Source organism: Cnephaeus nilssonii (genome assembly GCF_951640355.1).
Source record: "Cnephaeus nilssonii genome assembly, chromosome: 7".
NCBI lineage: Eukaryota > Metazoa > Chordata > Mammalia > Chiroptera > Vespertilionidae > Cnephaeus > Cnephaeus nilssonii.
The window spans coordinates 2695333-2717151 of NC_137078.1; the positions used below are offsets into that span (position 1 = coordinate 2695333).

A 21819-nucleotide genomic window follows, 5' to 3' on the forward strand; every position below is an offset into this window, starting at 1 on the left:
CATGGGACCAATACATACCACAGAACTCCTAATACGAGGTAGCAAGAAGCAAGGCTGGGACTGGGAGGAAGCAAGCTGGGCGCCTGGGGTTCACCTTCCTGTGCGTTCCTGGAGCTGAGAGTGAGTCTCTCCGGACACTCGGTGCAGGAGGTACCTCCTTTCACTCACCCGGGTTGCATGTGAAATCTTTATCAGATCCGGTGAGAGAAGTCTTGGGGGTAAACTCTCAGTTTATTAATACGTTCGGCCGAATTTATATTTCTTTTCAGATCACATTGTCTTCATGGAGATTCATAAAACGTAACTAGGGTTAAGAGAAATGCAGGCACTGCCTCAAGGATCTTAAGCGGGAGAGCCTTAAAATTAAGGGCCGGGTTCCTGCTCACCTGCAGCGCCCCGCGTTCCGCAGAGCCGCCTCCGGAGCGCCCCCGCCCCAAAGCTCACACGCCGCCTGACGTCACGGCGTCGGGGCGGGGCCAGCGGCGGGCCGGCGCCTCCGGGCGCGCGGGGGCGGGGCGGGGCGGGGCGGGGCGGGGCGGGCGGCGGCCTCTGCGGCGGGCGCTGGGGCTGAGGTGCTGGTGTTTGTGAGGCGCCCGCGGGCCGGCGGCTGAGGCGGAGGCTGGCGGTCGGGATGCCTGGGCTGCCCGCCGCCCCCGAGCAGGGGCGCCCGCACACAGGCTTCGTGCTGGGGCTGGACGTGGGCAGCTCGGTGATCCGCTGCCACGTCTACGACCGCGCAGGGCGCGTCCGTGGCTCCAGCGCCCAGAAGGTGACGGGGCGTGGGCGTCGGGCCGTGGTCGGGGTAGCGAAGGCGAGCGGGAGGGTGCGTCTTTTCCTGCCGTCGGGGGCCGCCTGCAGCCCGGCCCTCGGTCCCGGGCGCGCGGGGCGGCTGTGCAGTCCCTCCGGGCAGCTGCAGCCCGCGCGCCCTTCCCGCCCCTCCGCGGCCAGCGCGGCAGCCTGGGCGACTGGCGCCTCGCACCGCTCGCGGGTCCCGGCACCTGGGCGTTCGCCGCTCCGGCCTCACCTGGGTGGGGCTGCAGGGGCTGCAGGGCCTCACCTGGGTGGTGCTGCAGGGGCTGCAGGGCCTCACCTGGGTGGTGCTGCAGGGCCTCACCTGGGTGGGACTGCAGGGCCTTACCTGGGTGGGACTGCAGGGCCTTACCTGGGTGGGACTGCAGGGCCTTACCTGGGTGGGACTGCAGGGCCTTACCTGGGTGGTGCTGCAGGGGCTGCAGGGCCTCACCTGGGTGGGACTGCAGGGGCTGCAGGGCCTCACCTGGGTGGTGCTGCAGGGGCTGCAGGGCCTTACCTGGGTGGGACTGCAGGGGCTGCAGGGCCTCACCTGGGTGGTGCTGCAGGGGCTGCAGGGCCTCACCTGGGTGGGACTGCAGGGCCTCACCTGGGTGGTGCTGCAGGGGCTGCAGGGCCTCACCTGGGTGGGACTGCAGGGCCTCACCTGGGTGGGACTGCAGGGCCTCACCTGGGTGGGACTGCAGGGCCTTACCTGGGTCGGGCTGCAGGGGCTGCAGGGCCGCGGTCTCCGTGAAGGGAGCTTTGTCACTGGGTTTTTCCTGCACTTCCTTGATAATACTCCAGCCTCATCTTCGTTTATATTTTAAATTTTCAAATCTTGATAGAATTTAACTTTATTGTTCGTTCTAACGTCTTCATTAACTACTTCTCAAAGTGCTAGTTCCTCACATGACCATCTGATTTCCATGGATATGGGAGGTATTGGACAACTTTTGAAGGTTGTTTTCTCATTACTTTCCTCCTTTCTGTTTTTGAGAATTCATAAGAATAATCTTTTCCGGTTTGAGAAACCTGCCAAGTCCTTCGTTGTTGTCGGTAAATCCTCAGTAAAGCAGCGGCAGACAGGTGCTCCTTTGTCCTCATTTTGATGAAGTGCAGGTTTCTGCACTATTACCAGTTGATTGGATTTGGTGTTCTTATTTACTCGTCTTTCCCAGACCAGCATCTTTTTATGTTAGCAGTTAGGACTGGAACATCAATCCCTAAACCACCCTATCAGCACTGGACTCCCCATTTGCTCCGTTCCCTCCCTTCTTCCTACCCGTTAGACCTGTTTTTCACCCACAGCTGTTGCCTAGGAGCAGGTCTCCCCAGATGACTACTTTGGGCACTTGTTTTGAAGAAACAGCGATTTCCATTCTGGTTTGGGGACCAGGACAGTGAGTTGGGGCGACAGCAACTCTTCGGTCCCTTCCCTGGCTACGGGTGCAGGAACACGGGGCACCCCCCCACCTCCCCCAGGCCTACACCAACCAGGAAGGATAGATGGAAGGCTGGCGCTGCCTTCAGTAACTGTGTGCTCCATGTCTTCGTGTAAGCCTTGAGCAGCACAGTGATACTTTCAACAGTCTCCCTTCAAATTCCAGACACAGAGTACTTTTGTTTTAAGCAATGATTTTTTAAAAAAGAAATTGAAGTATTTGGAACCAAAGGGAGACGGAAATTGCTAGGAGATACAAAGTTTCACAGTTGCTATATTATTTGGGGCAAATCATTAGTTTTTTAGAAATAAGGAAAGAATCTTAAAGGATGAATCAAGATTGTTGTGGATAGCAGGAGACTAGAATGGTTTGCTCAGACTCTAAACTGTGGGGAAGGTATCTGGAAAGATACGGGAGTAAATAAAAATACAAAAAGTCCCTACCTCAAAGGAGAAAGCACTGTCTCAGAGTTTATAGCAATGCCTCTCAAACTGTAGTAGGATTTTACAACAGTGCTTCTTAAGTGTGGTTCTTATGCTGCTGGGGTTGAGATAAAGAAACTAAGATTTAGAAAAGTGTGTAGCAATTTTGCAGACTAATTTTATGATTATTGACCTTAATAAAACATTTGGGATTTTATTTTATATGTTGTTTTTTTTCTAGAAAGTTGTTTTGTGTCTTTAAAAACTTAAAAAAATTAATTACAGTTGACATTCAATATTATATTAGTTTCAGGGATAAAACTAGTGGTTAGACATTTATATAACTTACGAAGTGATTACCTTGATAAGTCTAGTACTCACCTGACACCATAGATAGTTATTAGAGTACTAGAAGCCCGTTGCACCAAGTTTCGTGCAATAGACTTTCCTTCACCTGGCTGCCGGCACCAGTTTTCCGCCAGCAGCAGTTTTCCTCTGGCCACCTGCTGATCAGAGCATCTCCCACCAGCGCGATCAGCCACCCCGAGAGGAACTCCGATCCGGGAGGCGCTCTGATCAGCGGGTGGCCAGAGGAAAACTGCTGCTGGCGGAAAACTGGTGCCGGCAGCCACGCAATTCCGCCACCAGCGCCTTCCACAGGCCCCATGGGTCCTTCTGCAGCGCCAGCCGTTTAGGCCGACGGGAGGAGAGGAGGTCGGGGACTCGCGAGTCCCCGCCCCCCCGCTCCTACCGCCAGCCAATCGGCCACCCTGTGTCCCGCCCCCCCCCCCCCCCCCGCACCTCCAGCCGGCCCAATCGTGGGCGTAGTGGAGTGATGCAATTTGCATATTACCTTTTTATTATGTAGGATTATTGACTATATTCCCAATGCTGTACTTTATATCCCCATGACTATTTTGTAACTGCCAATTTGTACTTCTTAATCCCTTCACCTCTTTCATCCAGTCCCCCAAATCCCCTCTCACCTGGCAACCATCAGTTCTTCTTTGTATCAATGAGTTTGTTTCTGTTAGTTCATTTATTTTGTTTTTTAGATTCCACATGTAGGTAAAATCATATGGTATTTGTCTTTCTCTTCTGTCTGACTTACTTCACTTGGCATAAAACCCTCCATGCTGTCACAAATGGTAAGAGTTCGTTCTTTTTTATGGCTGAGTAATATTCCATTGTATATATGTACCACAGCTTTTTTATCTATTCGTCTATTGATGGGAACTTGGGTTGCTTCCATATCTTGGTTGTAAACAATGCTGCAATGAACATAGGAATTAATAAATATTTTCAAATTAATGTTTTGGATTTTTTTGTATAAACACTCAGAAGTGGGATTGTTGGGTCTTATGGTAGTTCTATTTTTAATTTTTTGGCTATTACTCCATACTGTTTTCCATCGTGCTTGCACAGATTTGCAGTCTCCACATCCTTGCCAACACTGGTTGTTGATTTCTTGATGATACCCATTCTCACAGGTGTGAGGTGATATCTCATTGTGGTTTTAATTTGCATTTCTCTGATGACTAGTGGCGTTAAGCATTTTCTTAAATATCTCTTAAATATGTGTCTTTGGAGAAGTGTCTATTCAGGTTCTCTGCCAATTTTTTAATGGGATTGTTTTTCTTTTTGTTATTAAGTTATATGAGTTCCTTATATATTTTGGATATTAACTCCTATTATTGGCAAATATCTTCTCTCATTTAGTAGGTTCTTGTTTTGTTGATAATTTCCTTTCCTGTGTAAAGACTCTTTAGTTTGATGTAGTTCCATTTATTTAATTTTTATTTTGTTTCCCTTTCCCGAGGAAACATATTTAAAAAATATCACTGGGAAAAATGTCAGAGAGTTTATTGCTTATAGTTTCTTCTAGGAGTTTATGGTTTCAGTTTTTACATTAAAGTCTTCACTCCATTTTGAGTTATTCTTGTATATGCTGTAATAAAGTGGTGTAGTTTCAGTATTTTGCATGCATTTGTACAGTGTTCTTAACACCATTTATTGAAGAGACTGTCTTTATCCCATTGTATATTCTTGTCTCGTTTGTCATACATTAATTTACTATATAGGCCTGAGTTTATATCTGGGCTATCTATTTTGTTCCATTGACCTATGTGTCTGTTTTTATGCCAGTACCATGCTGTTTTGATAACTATAGCCTTGTAATATAGTTTGATATTAGGTAGCATGGTATCTCCAATTTTGTTCTTTCTCAAGATTGTTTTGGATATTTAGGGTCTTTTACAGTTCCATATAAACTTTAGGATTTGTTTTAGATCTATGAAAACTGCCATTGCTATTTTGATAGGAATTGCGTTGAATCTATAGATTACTTTGGGTTGTGTGGACATTTTAATTATATTCTTCTTATCCAAGAACATGGTATATGCTTCCACTTATTTGTCTCTTTCTCAGTTTCTTTCTTCAGTATCTTACTATTTTCCAAGTACATGTCTTTTACCTCCAGGGTTAGATATATTTCTATGTATTTTATTTTTGGATGTGATGGTAAATGGGTTTTCTTAGTTTTTCTCTTTTTGATAGTTCATTATCTATGTATATAAAACCCTAATATGCAAATAGACCAAATGGTGGAACAACTGAACAACCAAACAACTGAACAACCTTTTGCTATGACGTGCGCTGACCACCAGGGGGCGTGCATGGAACATGGCGGGAGTTGGCAGCAGGTGACAGCGTGGAACATGGTGGGCATCGGTTGCAGCGGGATGGTGGAGCAGGTGAGCAGGGGCGCCAGACCAAGGTGGGGCGCTGGTTGCTGTCATGGGGGCGAGCCTCTGGTGGTTACTGAAAATTCTTTGTTCCCGTGTGCCGCGGTCTGGCTGGGCGCTCACACCTGCTGCCGGCGCCCGCACCTGCTGCTCACCCTGGAGCTGCCGCTCGCACCCACTGCTGGCACCAGCCCCGATCGCTCAGCACTGTCAGTGGGTGCGAGCAGCGGCTGCCGGCCCCGATCGCCCCTCAGGGCTTCTCCACCTCCCCCTGCTCCTGAGGGGCGAGTGGGGCTGGCAGTTGCCTCTCGCACCTGCTGCCGGCGACAGCCCTGCTCGCACCTGCAGCCAGTGCCGGAGCCACCGCCTGCACCCGCTACTGGTGCCGGCCCTAATCACTCCGCGTTGTCAGCAGGTGCGAGCAGGGCTGGCGCCATCAGTGTGTGGGAGCAGTGGCGGCGGGAGTGGGGCTGCCAGCAGACAGGGCTGTGGCAGGAGGAGGGGCTGGGTGGGGGTGTGGAGGATGGGCCGAGACCTGACCCTGTGCTCACCACAACCTCACGGCCCACAGTTCCTTTCAAGGTGCACAAATTCATTCACTGGGCCCCTAGTTGGTGTATAAAAATGCAATCAATTTCTGAATATTTATTTTGTATCCTGCTACTTTACTGTATTCATTAACTAGTTCTAATAATTTTTTTAGGTTTCTGTATAGTATCATGTTATCTGCAAATAATGACAGTTTTACTTCTTCCTTTCCAATTTGGATACTTTTTATTTCTTTTTCTTGTCTGATTACTATGGCTAGGGCTTCTAATACTATGTTGAATAGAAGTAACATCTTTGTCTTGTTTCTGATCTTAAGAAGAATGATTTTAGCTTTTCACTATTGGGTATGTGGTTCGGGTTTGCCATATATGGCCTTTATTATGTTGAGGTATGTTTCTCCTGTCTCCACTTTTTTGAGAATTCTTATTATACATGGATGATGGCTTTGTCAAATGCTTTTCTGCATCTATTGATATGATGAATGATTTTTACCCTCCATTTTGTTTATGTGGTGTGTCATGTTAAGTGACTCATGGATAATGAACCAGCCTTGCATCCCAGGAACAAATCCCACTTGATCATAGTGTCTGATCTTTTAAAAGTATTGCTGAATCTGGCTTGCTAATATTTTGTTGAGGATTTTTGAATCTGTATTCATCAGTGATATTGACCTATAATTTTCTTTTTTGTGTGTAGTTTTCGTTTAGTTTTGCAATCAAGGTAATGCTGGCCTCATAAAATGATCTTGGGAGCCTTCCTGTCTCTTCAGTTTTTTGGAATAGTTTGTGTAAAATGCACATGTGAAGCCATCCAGTCCAGAATTTTTATTTTTTGAGAGTTTTTAATTGTTAATTCATTTTCATTAGTAGTTATCATTAGTAGGCACGTTCAGATTTTCTGGTTCTTCTTTCTTTTTTGTTAATCTTTACCAAAGGTATTTTTTCCATTGATTTTTTAGAGAGAGTGGAAGGGAGGGGGAGAGACAGAGAGAGAAAAACATTGATGTGAAAGAGACATAAGGATTGGTTGCTCCCCATATATGCCCAGAGCAGGGCCCGGGATTGAACCTGCTACTGAGGTATGTGCACTTGACTGGAATCGGACCCTGGACCCTTCAGTCCAAGGGCCAGTGCTCTATCCACTGAGCAAAACTGGCGAAGGCTGCTGGTTCTTCTTGGCTCAGTCTTAGAAAATTAGATGTTTCTAGGAATTTATCCAAAATTTTCAGATTGTCCAGTATGTTGGCATATAATTGTAGCATTTTCTTATAATTCTTTGTATTTCTGTGATGTCAGTTGTTACTTTGACTATTTTGTTTCTGATTTTATTTGGGTCCTCTCTCTTTGGTTCTTGAGGAGTCAAGCTAAAGCTGCATCAAGTTTGTTTATCTTGTCAAAGAACTAGCTCTTGGTTTCATTGATCTTTTGTACTGTTTTTTTTTTTTTTTTTTTTTTTTTTTTAGTTTCTGTGTCATTTATTTCCACTCTGATCTTTATTATTTTATTGCCTGTATGTATTCTGTGCTTTTTTTGTTCTTTTTAGGTGTTGGGTTAAATTGTTTATTAGATATCCTATATAATAAAAGCATAATAACCAAATCGACTGAATGGTGGAACAACAGGTCAGTGGGGGTGGGGCTGGCGAGGAGGTGGGGCCAGGCCAGCCAAGGTATGTGCCAGCAGGCAGAGGGAGGAGATGGGGGAAGGGGGGGTGGCAGCGACCAGTGGCGGTGGTGGGGGGATCGGGAGGGGACAGGGCCGGCCACTCACCAGCTGGTGCCGTCCCCTGATCGGCACACCCGGTAGCCTCCCGCAGAGGGAGGGAGGCTGGTGGCAATGGCAGGGAGATGGGGGGTGGGGCCAGCTGCTCCCCGGCCAGTGCTGTCCCCCAATTGGCCTGCCCGGTCACCTCCCACAAAGGGAGGCCACCGGCGGGGCAATGGGGGGCGTGGGTGGCCGCTCACTGCTGGCACTGTCCCCTGATCAGCCCACTGGTCCCCACGGAGAGCAGGCCTGAGCCGTCCGTCGGACATCCCCTGAGTACTCCCGGACTGCGAGAGGGTGCAGGCCAGGCTGAGGGACCCCCGCCCCCCAAGTGCACGAATTTTCATGCACCGGGCCTCTAGTTTTAATAATATTTTGCTTCTTTAGGTAGGTCTGTCATGCTGTGAACTTCCTTCCTTCTCAGGACTGCTTTCACTGTGTCACATAGATTTTGGGTTGTTGTATATTCATTTTCATTTGTTTCCAGGTAATTTTTTATTTCGCCCTTGATTTCATTGGTAACCCATTCATTGTTTAATAACATGCTATTTAGCCTCCATGTGTTTGAATGTTTTTGAGTGTTTTTATTACAGTTGATTTCTAGTTTCATGCATTGTGATTCAAGAAGATGCTTGATATATTTCAATCTTCTTGAATTTGTTAAGACTTATTTTGTGTACTAATATGTGGTCTATCTTTGAGAATGTTCCATATGCACTTGAGATGAATGTATACTAGGTGTACTGGTTAATATTGGCGGATTTTGTAATCAAAGAAAACACGATAATTTCAAGAGAAACATCAAAAGTGCTTTATTCAAAGTAATGTTCCTCACTAGTTATACATTTACCCATCTTTCAGGTAATTTGTGGATACCGTCCCAATAGAACTTTTCTTATTTTGAGGCAAACCATTCAGAGACACAATTTTTTACTTCTTTGTATGTTTTGAAGTGCTGCTCAGAAAGTGCGTGTGCTATCAATCAGAACAAGTGGTAATCTGAAGGAGCAAGGTCTGGTGAATACGGCGGGAGGGTTAGTACTTCCCAGGCAAGATCTTTTAATGTGTCTTTAACTGATTTTGAAGTGTGTGATGGTGCATTATCATGAAGCAAAATTACTTTGCCGTGTCTTCTGGAACATTCTGGTCATGTTACTACCAAAGTGTGGTTCAAATTATTTGTTGTCGGTAATGATCAGTATTAATGGTTTCACCTGGTTTTAGAAACTCATAATACACCACACCTTCCTGATCCCACCAAACGCAGAGCATTGTCTTCTTCCCAAAGCGATTTGGCCTTGCAGTTGATGTTGATGGTTGACCTGGATCAACCCATGACTTTGTGCCTTTGGGATTCTCAAAATAAATCCACTTTTCATTGCCAGTCACAATTCGATGCAAAAAAAGACTTTCTTTCGTGCCGTTGAAGCAACATTTTACTGATGACTTTTCGGTTTTCCATTTGTCTTTCGTTCAGTTGATGTGGCACCCATTTTCCTTCCTTTAAAACCTTTCCCATTGCTTGTAAATTATCGGAAATTGTTTGCTGAGCAATGTTTAATCTTTTTGCAAGTTGTTTTTGAGTTTGACAAGCATCTTCATCCAATAATGCTTGTAATTGTGGGTCTTCAAATGTTTTCGGTTGACCTGGACATTCCTTGTCTTTCATATCGAAATCATCACTTTTAAAGCGTTTAAACCAGCGTTCACAAGTATCTTGAGATGGAGCATGTTCACCATAAGCTTCCCGAAGTATACGATAACTTTCAGCAGCACTTTTCTTCAAAATAAAATAATGAATTAAAACTTCCCGCAAATGCTCTTTTTTTTTTTTTTGGCATGAAATTCGACATTTTTAAGCGAAAAAATATGATGTTAACACCTTCACACAATTTTAACATATGAAGTTTTGAAGCTTGCTGTCAATACAACAAAATAGCATACATATCAAATCGTACATATATCAACATATGTGTAACTCCATCTATTGAAAAAAATCTGCATTATTAACTGGTACACCTAGTATGATGCTGCTTTGGGGTGAAATGTTATGTAAATATCAGTTAAATCCATCTGATCTAATGTGTCATTTAAGGTCATTTTTTTTTTTTTTTGTCTGGAATATCTATCCAGTGATGTCAGTGGGATGTTAAAGTTCCTTACTATGACAGTATTGCTGTCTATCTCTCCCTTAAAGTCCACCAAGAGTTTTAAAAAAACATATTTAGGTACTCCTATATTGGGTGCATATATGTTTACCAGGGTTATGTTGTCTTTTTGGATCGATCCCTTTAATAATATGCAGAGTCCTTCTTTGTCTCTTGCTGTGGCCTTTGTTTTGAAGTCTATTGTGTCAGATAGGGGTATTGCTACCCCAGGTTTTTTGTTTGTTTGTTTGTTTTTCCCCATTTGCATGGAATATTTTTTTCCATCCCTTCAGTTTGAGCTTGTGTCATTTTTTTTTTTCCTGAGGTGGATCTCTTGTAGACAGAATATATATGGGCCATATTTGCTTATTCATTCAGCTACCCTATCTGTCTTTTTATTAGATAATTTAATCCTTTTATGTTAAAGGTTATTATTGATAGGTAGTTATTTATTGCCATTTTTATTGCGATGTAGCTTGGTGTGAGCCTCTTTGGATCCTTCTTGTTTGGGACTCTTTATGCTTGCTGGACATGTTTATCTATTTCCTTTGTCAGGTTAGGGAAATTATAAATCATTATTTCTTTAACTAGGTTTTCAATTATTTTCTCGCTCTCTTCTCCTTTTGGTACCCCTATGATGTGAGTGTTGTTATGCTTAATGTTGTCCCAGAAGTCCATTAAGTACCATCATTAAAAATTTTTTTTCTTTTTGCTGTTCTGATTGGTTGTTTTTGCTACCCTGTCTTCAAAATTGCTGATTGGATACTCTGCTTTTTCTAAGCTGCTGTTGAACCCATCTAATATATGCTTCATTTAAATTATTGTATTCTTCATTTCTGACTGGTCACTTATATGGTTTCTGTCACTGTGTAAGGTCTCACTGAGTTCATCTATTCTTCCCGTAAATTCATTGAGCATCCTTTTAACCACTGTTTTGAACTGTCTGGTAGATTTCTTGCCTCTATTTCATTTTGTTCTTTTTCTGGAGTTTTATCCTGTTCTTTCATTTGGGACGTGCTTTTTGTCTCCTCATTTTGACGGCCTCATTCTGTTTCTACATATTACATAGATCTACGTCTCCAGTTTTGGAAGGGTGGCCTTATGCAGTAGGTTTCTTGTGGGGCACAGTGGTACAGCTTCCTTGTTCATCTAAGCTGGGAACTCTAGGTGTGTTACTTGTGTTGTTTGCATGGGCCCTCCTGTTGTAGCTGAGCCTTGATTGCTGTTGTCACATCAGTGTGTGGGATTGACCCTCAGGCTGACTGGCTTTGAGGACTGACCATGTTGTTGGGGGCTGTACCCACACAGGTGAAGTTGCTTTAGCAGGATCCTGCTGTCTGTTGAGTCCCCCCTCTGGTTTTGTTGTTTGTGGAGCTAATTGAGTGATAATCTGATGTAGTCTGAAGCCAGCCATCAGATGTGTTGGTTCTGGGTCCTCTTGAGAGTTGGTCTGGTCTGGTGCATTCCAAGTTCTTCTGCTGCCTGTGCCTAGCAGGGGTCCACCTGGTAGGAGATACAGATTGATTTGCTGTTGGTGACTACTTGTGCTGGGCTTGCAGGCACCTGGGAGGGGCTATGCTGCAAACTAAGGCCAGCTGACACCAATGCCAAGCTTGAGGCCATATAGCAAGAGGTGTATGGCACACTGAGTCCATTTGCTTCTTTGGGGTTTGTGGACCTTTGAGAGATTTTAGCCCTTTGTATGCTATAACTGTCTATAGACTCAAGTGGTGGATCCCCACACGCCACGTGCGTCTGTAGCTGCAAACCTCACATATCAACTCAGGTCACCCAATTTTAAAATCAGACTTGTTAGTGACATGTCTGGGTTTGTAAAGAAAATTATGGTAAATTAAATTCATAAATATTCCAGGACAATGGAAGAAATTTCATTATTGATTTATAGGGCTGCCACTCAGATGCGCGAGAGAGATAAACACTGCGATACTTGAGATTTTTTTGTTCATTGTGACACTTAAGATTTGTTTGTGTTATCATGAGTTTCACGCCTAAAATGGTAAACATGTGTGCATTCTTCATTATTTTTTTACAGATTTCGTCTTTGGAGCATCAACAAAATTTAGTGTTTTTGAGGCTTTTTTTGTTGACAGTTTATTTTTATTTCATTCTTGCTTTTGTTGATATTTCCGTAGAATAGAACATTTTCATTATTTTATTATTGAGTTTATCATTGTAATTTATTATACTGTGTAAATAAAATTCAATCCCCATAAATGGCATCAGATGAAGAAATAATCGAACCAAGCACCTCACAAGAAGAAGATGACATCCTTTATTCAACTTCTGAGTCATATGATTTTTTAAATTAAATTAAAAATATCGTGGCATGTGGGGATGGTTTTTGTTTTGGATATGTGGCAGTTAACTGGTTAGGAATATCCGCAGCTTGTTCCAAGATCAGCTGCTTGTGAGGAGCAACCCCTGAAAGCAGTTAGGGTTGGTGTATAATTTGGGTGGGTGGGGTCTCAGGGAATCACCAGGGTAGGGCAAACTGTTAGCCAAGTTGATGGAAACTGATTTGGCACCTGCCTGTGCCTGCAGGCTAGGCAGTGGGAGGGCTCAACAAAGGAACAGTGGTACCTACCAGCACTTTTATCTGGCATGGAGCTACTCCTCTAGCCCTTACCCTAAAGCTAGACAATTCAATTCATCCCCATATATCCCTGATGCTTTTTGAGCTGCTGTCTCTTCCCGGAGCTTAGGGCAAGTGTTTGATAGTGAGTCTGTGCTTGGGCTATTTAAGAGGACGAGAGTCTACTGCACCCCTGGTCTGATCCAAATGGAATCTCCATTGATTTTCACAACCAAATGTTGTGGGGACTCCTCTTCCCAGAACTCGTGTCCTGGTGTGGGCTGGGACCCCTTGTTCTTCAGGGGTGACCTACACAGCTGATATGTCCATTCTGATTTTAAACTGCCACACCATAGAAAAGACTAGCTCCTTTCTTGTTTCTCTCCCTCCTATCAGTCTGGACATGGCTTCTTTGTATCCTTAGTTATAGTTCTGTTCAACTAGTCTTCAGGTGGTTCTCAAGGGTGGTGGTTCTATAATTTAGTTTTGTAATTTTCCTATGGTCATGGGAGAAGGTGAGCACATTTACCTACTCTGATATCATGATCAAATATTTATTGTTGCTTAAAACTGTTGGAATACAATGGATTGGAAATTAGAAAGAAAGAACACAGACAACAACTGGTCCCTCAGATAGTTTGAGTTATTAGGGAAAGAGGGTCTTGTTAACCTACATTGCTGCTTAGCATCTGGTTTATTACATCATGATTACAGAATAAATGATTGAATTGCATTTGGTCAAATTAATTAAAAATTCTGAGCAGAAAAAAAAAGATGGCGACCGGCAGGAAGGTAGGGAGAGAGTGTGAGTGAGGAACCCATAGAGGAGAGTGTAGACGTGTGTGGTGTGTGTGTGTGTGTGTGTATGAGCTAGGGTCAGTTAGATTCTGCACGTCTTCCAAGGGGCTCCCTAACTGGGCAGTCCTAGACGGCGCAGCCCCGCGCACAAAGCGGACACTTCTCAGCGGCTGGTGCGGACGCGGAGACCACGCCATCTTGGGAAACAGAGCTGCCTGAGAGGCGGATCCTGGCTTCTGACACAAACCAGGACCCTGCAGCCACTGGGCACAGAGAACTGCTATCACAGCTTCAGACCAACCAACAACAAGAATCCAGACTTCTCAGCAGAATTCCGTGAGTCAAAGAGCCTACCCCACTCCCAGCAGGCGCGCCGAGAGCGCCATAGTAACTGATAGACCCGCCCCTCGCCCAAGCTGCCGAGCTTTGCGCAGGGACGCGCTCCCCCCTAGGGAATTTGGCGCGCGCGGGACAGAAGCAGCTCCCCGTCGGGGAAATCTGTCAGTGCGCACAGAGGGCTCCCCTTCGGGGAATTTGGCTTGCGGGTCACAGCTCCCCCTACTGGGAATCTTAGAGCGTGCACAGAAGGGCTTCCCTTTGGGGAAGTTGGCGCGCAGGACGGACTCCGCCCCCCTTCCGGGACTCTGGTAGAGTGCACCACAGAGCCAGCTCACCTTCAGGATTTTAAGAATGTGCGCTCTAACCAGTTTGGCTCAGTAGAGAGAGCACACACAGGACGCAGCTCCACTTCAGGGAATTTGGCACGCCGGACACAGCTGCCTGGGATCCCTGACTCACAGCGCATTCACACTAAGAGCCAGCGACCCCAATTGTTGGTGCATGCACACACAGGGACCCTGATTCTCAACGAGAAACCACACAAGGCAACAGAGACTTTGACACTCGAGTCTTGGTGCAGACACAGGGAAACTCTGACTCCTGGCACATCCTAAGGATCTCATTTTCAGCGCATACCAACAGTGTGGTGCAGACAGGGCCCCTGATTCCAAGTGTGCACACGAGACCACACGGAACACTGGGGACACTGACCCTGGGCAAGTCTGGTTCCCACCAACCAAAGGCAGCCACACGTCCTAGTGTCAGAGCACTTCAGTGAAACTCGGGTGGAGCGAAGTCCCCATAGCACACAGCCCAGGTCCACGCAAAGGGAAGCTTGAGCTTTCTGGTAATAGCCAGAATGGGGAAACGAAATAACTCACAGAGGAAAGAAAATGTGGAGTCGCCAAGAAAGGAAATTAGTGAAACTGAAGCTTGCAACATGACCGAAAAGGAGTTCAGAGTAATGGTCGTGGAATTTATACATCGGATGGATGAGAAAATCAACAACTTATGCAAGAATCAGGAAGAAATGAAGAGTGATATAGCTACAATCAAAAACACCATGGAAAGTTTCAACAGTAGACTACAAGAAGCAGAGGACCGAATTAGTGAGTTAGAAGATCAGGTACAGAAACAAGCTCAATCTCAACAGCAATTGGAGGAAAAAAAATTAAAAAGCAGGAGGAAAGCCTAAGGGAGCTTCGGGACAACATGAAACGAAGTAACATGCGTATAATAGGGCTGCCAGAAGGACAAGAAGAGCAGCAGGGATTAGAAAATCTATTTGAAGAAATAATGACAGAAAACTTCCCGGATATGGGAAAGATAAAAGTTACGCAAGTAAAGAGAGTCCCAAGCAGGATCAACCCCAAAAGACCCACACCAAGACACGTCATAATTTCAATGGCAAATATAAATGATAAAGAGAGAATCCTAAAGGCGGCAAGAGAGAGACAGAGAGTTACCTACAAAGGAACACCCATCAGATTGTCAAATGATTACTCATCAGAAACACAACAAGCTAGAAGTGAATGGAAGGAGGTATACAAAGTGTTGCAAAGCAAAGGACTGAATCCAAGAATACTATATCCAGCAAGACTATCAATCAAAATTGAAGGGGAAATCAGGAGCTTTGCAGACAAAAAAAGCCTCAGGGAGTTTATCACCACCAAACCAGCAATGCAAGAATTGCTAAAGGGAATACTATAAAAAGAAGAAATAAACAGGTAAGAAGGAATACAGACACAAAAATAGATATGACTGCAAACAAATACCTTTCAGTAATAACTTTAAATGTAAATGGACTAAATGCTCCAATCAAAAGACATCGAGTAGCTGAATGGATAAAAAAACACGACCCATGTATATGCTGTCTACAAGAGACCCACCTCAGAACAAGAGACTCACACAGATTGAAAGTGAAGGGATGGAAAAATATCTTTCAGGCAAATGGAAATGAAAAAAAAGCTGGGGTAGCAATACTTATATCTGACAAAATAGACCTCAAAGTAAATGCCATAACAAGAGATAAGGAAGGCCACTTCATAATACTAAAGGGAGAAATCCAACAAGAAGAAATAATTCTGGTAAACATATACGCTCCCAATATAGGAGCACCCAAATGCATAAAAAAACTCCTGGAGGATATCAAGGGAGAGATTAATAACAATACAATCATAGTAGGAGACTTTAATACCCCACTATCACCACTGGACAAATCCTCTAAACAAAAAATCAGCAAAGAAACAGCAATCTTAAATAACTCACTAGACCAGATGGAATTAATTGACATCTTCAGATCATTTCACCCCAAAGCCACAGAATATACATTCTTCTCAAGTGCACATGGGTCATTTTCAAAGATAGACCATATGCTGGGTCACAGGCAAAGTCTCTTCAAATTCAAGAAGATAGAAATTATATCAAGCATCTTCTCAGATCACAGTGGCATAAAACTGGAAATCAACTACAATAAATACAATCCAAAGAAATCAAACACATGGAGACTAAACAGCATGCTATTAAACAAGGACTGGGTCACCAGAGAGATCAAGGAAGAAATAAAAAACATCATGGCAACAAATGACAATGAAAACACAACAATCCAAAATCTATGGGACACAGCGAAAGCAGTCTTGAGAGGGAAGTTCATAGCTCTACAAGCCTATTGCAAAAAACAAGAAACAATGGTAATAAATTACTTAACCCTACAACTCAAAGAGCTAGAAAAAGCGCAGCAAGAAAAGCCCAGTGTAACCAGAAGAAAGGAAATAACAAAGATCAGAGCGGAGATAAATGACATAGAGACCAAAGAAACAATACATAAGATCAACAAAACCAAGAGCTGGTTCTTTGAAAGGATAAACAAGATTGATGGACCTCTAGCCAGGCTCACCAAGAAGCAAAGAGAGAGGACCCAAATAAACAAAATCAGAAATGAAAGAGGTGAAATAACAACAGACCCTGCTGAGATACAAAGGATTGTTACAAAATATTACGAACAACTCTATTCCAACAAACTGGACAACCTGGAGGAAATGGACATATTCCTAGAAAAATATAACCTTCCAAAAATCAATCAAGAAGAATCTAAACAGCTCAATAGGCCAATAACTATGGACGAAATTGAAGCAGTCATCAAAAAGCTTCCGGCAAACAAAAGCCCGGGGCCTGATGGCTTCACAGGAGAATTTTACCAAACATTCAAGGAAGAACTAAAACCTATCCTCCTCAGACTATTCCAAAAAATTCAAGTGGAAGGAACACTTCCAAGCTCCTTCTATGAAGCCAGCATCACCCTAATACCAAAACCAGATAAAGACAACACAATGAAAGAGAATTACAGACCAATATCCCTCATGAACATAGATGCCAAAATCCTCAACAATATTCTAGCAAATCGGCTCCAGCAGTACATCAGAAAGATCATACACCATGACCAAGTAGGATTTATCCCAGGAATGCAAGGATGGTACAATATCCGCAAATCAATAAACGTGATACATCACATAAACAAATTGAAAGATAAAAATCACATAGTCATATCAATTGATGCAGGAAAAGCATTTGACAAAATCCAACACCCTTTCTTGATAAAAACTCTCAACAAGATGGGAATAAAAGGCTCATACCTCAACATAATACAAGCTATATATGATAAACCCACAGCAAACATCATACTCAATGGACAAAAACTAAAAACATTTCCCCTAAGAACAGGAACAAGACAGGGATGCCCACTCTCACCACTCCTGTTTGACATAGTACTGGAAGTATTAGCCATTGCAATTAGACAACAAGAAGAAATAAAAGGCATCCAAATTGGAAAAGAACAAGTAAAGCTGTCTTTATTTGCAGACGACATGATATTGTACATAAAAAATCCAAAAGACTCCGTCAAAAAACTAATAGACTTAATAAAGGAATTCGGCAATGTAGCAGGATACAAAATTAACGCCAAGAAATCTATGGGCTTCCTATACACCAATAGTGAACTTACAGACAGAGAGACTAAAAAGGCAATCTCATTTACCATCGCGCCAAAAAAATTAAGATACCTAGGAATAAACTTAACTAAGGATGTAAAAGACCTATACACGGAAAACTACAGGACACTGAAAAAAGAGATAGAGGAAGACGTAAACAGATGGAAGAACATACCATGTTCATGGATTGGTAGAATCAACATCATTAAAATGTCCATACTACCCAAAGCAATCTATAGATTCAATGCACTCCCCATTAAAATACCAACGGCATATTTCACAGACCTTGAAAGAACTCTCCAAAAATTCATCTGGAAGAAAAAAAAGACCCCGAATAGCCACAGCAATCCTGAGAAAGAAGAATAAAGTAGGAGGGATCTCAATACCAGATTTCAAGCTGTATTACAAAGCCACTGTTCTCAAAACAGCCTGGTACTGGCACAAGAACAGACATATAGATCAATGGAACAGAATAGAGAATCCAGATATCGACCCAAACCACTATGCTCAATTAATATTTGACAAAGGAGGCATGAACATACAATGGAATAAAGACAGTCTCTTCAATAAATGGTGTTGGGAAATTGGACAGATACATGCAAAAAATGAAGCTTGATCATCAACTTACGCCATACACAAAAATAAACTGAAAATGGATACAGGACTTAAACATAAGACGGGAAACCATAAAAATACTAGAGCAATCCACAGGCAGCAAAATCTCAGACATATGCCAAAAGAAATTCTTCACTGACACTGCTCCTAGGGCAATGGAAGCTAAAGAGAAAATTAACAAATGGGACTACATAAAAATAAAAAGCTTTTTCACAGCAAAAGAAACCATCAACAAAACAACAAGAAGGCCCACTGCATGGGAGAACATATTTGCAAATGGCATCACTGATAAAGGTTTAATCTCCAACATCTACAGGCAGCTTATGCAACTTAATAAAAGGAAGATAAATGATCCATTAAAAAAATGGGCAACAGACCTAAATAGAATCTTTTCAAAAGAAGACAGAAGGAAGGCCAAGAGACACATGAAAACATGCTCAACGTCACTAATTATCCGAGAGATGCAAATCAAAACAACAATGCGGTACCATCTCACACCTGTCAGAATGGCTATCATCAACAAATCAACAAACGACAAGTGTTGGCGAGGATGCGGAGAAAAAGGAACCCTCGTGCACTGCTGGTGGGAATGCAGATTGGTGCAGCCACTGTGGAGAACAGTATGGAGTTTCCTCAAAAAACTGAAAATGGAACTCCCATTTGACCCAGTAATCCCACTCCTGGGAATATATCCGAAGAAACTAGAAACACCAATCAGAAAGGATATATGCACCCCTATGTTCATAGCAGCACAATTCACCATAGCTAAGATTTGGAAACAGCCTAGGTGCCCGTCAGCAGATGACTGGATCAGAAAACTGTGGTACATCTACACAATGGAATACTATGCTGCCATAAAAAAGAAGGAATTCTCATCATTTGCAGCAACCTGGATGGAATTGGAGAACCTTATGTTAAGTGAAATAAGTCAGTCAATGAAAGAAAAATACCACATGATCTCACTCATTTATGGATAATAAAGAACATTATAAAATTGAACAAAAAGATAGATACAGAGACAGTAAAGCATCAAACAGACTGTCAAATTACAGGGGGAAGGTTAGGGAGAGGTGGGGGAGATAAGAGATCAATCAAAGGACTTGTATGCATGCATATAAGCATAACCAATGGACGCAAAACGCTGGGGGGTGAGGGCATATATGGGAGTGGGGTGGGGGGGGCAATGGTAAGATATGTACACATATAATACTTTAATAAAAAAATTGGAAAGAAAAAAAAATTAAAAATTCCATTTGCTTAAGTGGGACTCTATTGATTAGACATAGAACTTGTGTTTATTTTCTTAATCAAAATTGCACCTCTGCTAATACTGTGATAGAAAGCATCCTATATAATAAAGAGGTAAATGCAAATTGACCATCACACCCTCATAAGATGGCGGCCTATGGGAGGGGCCGGCTGCTCCCTGCACCTACCCCTGGAGTCCCCTCAGCGCCTCTGGGGGACTCGGGTCCTCCTGCACCCCGACTGCCTGAGGCTCAGTCAAGCAGGACTGGCTGAGGCGCAGGCAAGCCTTGGATGGCGGCTGCCCAACTGCCCAGGGCCGGCGAGACTCCGGTAACCAGGGCTGGCCGAGGCTTGCGTTGCGGGCAGTGACAGCTGCAGAGGTGTGATGGGGGTGTTGCCTTCCCCTGATCGCCGGGTTGCCTCCTGCCCCTGCGGGCTCCCGGGCTGTGAGAGGGGGCAGGCCAGGCTGAGGGACCCCCCACCTCCAGTGCATGAATTTTCATGTACTGGGCCTCTAATATATAATAAAACCCCCAAACTTCTTACTATGGTATTTGATTGATATTGCAAATAAATAGCTTTTAATATATATATATATATATATATATATATATATATATATATATATATATATATATTTTTTTTTTTTTTTATTGATTTTTTACAGAGAGGAAGGGAGAGGGATAGAGAGTTAGAAACATTGATGAGAGAGAAACATCTATCAGCTGCCTCCTGCACACCCCCTACTGGAGATATGCCCGCAACCAAGGTACATGCCCTTGACTGGAATTGAACCCAGGACCCTTCAGTCCTCAGGCCGATGCTCTATCCTCTGAGCCAAACCAGTTTTGGCAAATAGCTTTTTTTTTTTTTTTTTTTTTTTTAAAAAAGAGAACAACTGAAAAAAATCACCATTTAGAGACAGGAACAAAATAGGCTGTGTTGGTTTTTTAGTTAAAATTGAAATCCCAAAACATGAACTCTTACATTAGCAGGCTAGTACTAGGCCTCTGAGAATACTTCAATTTTGTTTCTTTTGGCATTCACTTTTTAATAGCAGAGGTACATTTTTAGTCTTTTTTCTATAATTTGTATTTAAAAAAACTTTTCATGATTTCTGGCCACTATGGTAGAGTAGGTAAACATGGCACTCACCTCCTCCCACAACCACATTAAAATTACAACTAAACTACAGAACAACCAGCTGAAATTGAGCTGAATGGAAGCCCTATTACTAAGGAATTAAAGAAGTCCCATCAAGACAGGTAGGAGGGGTGGAAACATGGAATGGACTGGTCACACACCCACATCCTATATAATAAAGAGGTAATATGCAAATTGACCATCACTCCAACACACAAGATGGCCGCCCCCATGTGGAAAGAAGATGGCCAGCAGGGGAGGGCAGTTGTGGGCGATCAGGCCAGTAGGGGAGGGCAGTTGGGGGGGGGGACCAGGCCTGCAAGGGAGGACAGTTTGGGGGATTAGCCTTCAGGGGAGGGCAGTTGGGGGCGACCAGGCTGGCAGGGGAGGGCAGTTAAGGGTGATCAGGCCAGCAGGGGAGGCCAGTTAGGGGTGACCAGGCCTGCAGGGGAGGGGAGTTGGGGTTGACCAGGCCTGCAGGGGAGGGCAGTTAGGGGTGATCAGGCCTGCAGAGGAGGGCAGTTAGGGATGGCCAGGCCAGCGGGGGAAGGCAGTTAGGGGCAATCAGGCCAGCAGGGGAAGGCAGTTAGGGGCAATCAGGCCAGCAGGGGAGGGCAGTTAGGGGCAATCAGGCCAGCAGGGGAGGGCAGTTGGGGGAGACCAGGCCAGCAAGGGAGGGAAGTTGGGGATGACTGGGCTGGCAGGGGAGGACAGTTAAGGGTGACCAGGCCTGCAGGGGAAGGCAGGGGCGATGAGGCCTGCAGGGGAGGACAGTTATGGGCAACCAGGCCGGCAAGGGAGGGCGGTTATTGGTGATCGGGCCTGCAAGGGAGGGCAGTTCGGGGTGACCAGGCCTGCAGGGGAGGGCAGTTAGGGGCAATCGAGCTGGCAAGGGAGCAGCTAGGTATCGTTCAGGCTGGCAGGGGAGTGGTTAGGGGGTGAACAGGCTGGCAGGCAGAAGTGGTTAGGGGCAATCAGGCAGGCAGGCAGGTGAGTGGTTGGGAGCCAGCAGTCCTGGATTGTGAGAGGGGTCCCAGATTGGAGAGGGTGCAGGCTGGGCTGAGGGACACTCCCCCTATGAATTTTGTGCACCGGGCCTCTAGTATGGCAGATAAAAATCCAGAGGGATATCTCAGCTGTGGAAGTACCCTCCTGAGTAGTAATGGGTCTCAGCTTCACACCAGGCCCCCCCGCCCAGGATTACAGTGCTGGGAAGAGAAGTCACCATAATTTCTGGC

At 44.4% G+C, this 21819-nt stretch overlaps 1 protein-coding gene across 2 annotated transcripts in view; it reads left to right on the forward strand.

Moving 5' to 3' along the window:
- The first annotated feature begins 544 nt into the window (after positions 1-544).
- The window catches only part of GK5 (glycerol kinase 5), a 167169-nt gene continuing 145894 nt past the window's right edge, over positions 545-21819 (forward strand). For both annotated transcript variants that reach the window (XM_079777353.1, XM_079777354.1), the window contains exon 1: positions 545-769. In XM_079777353.1, the coding sequence (XP_079633479.1) occupies positions 632-769 (138 nt within the window). In that variant the 5' untranslated portion in view covers positions 545-631. The remainder of the gene's footprint in view (positions 770-21819) is intronic.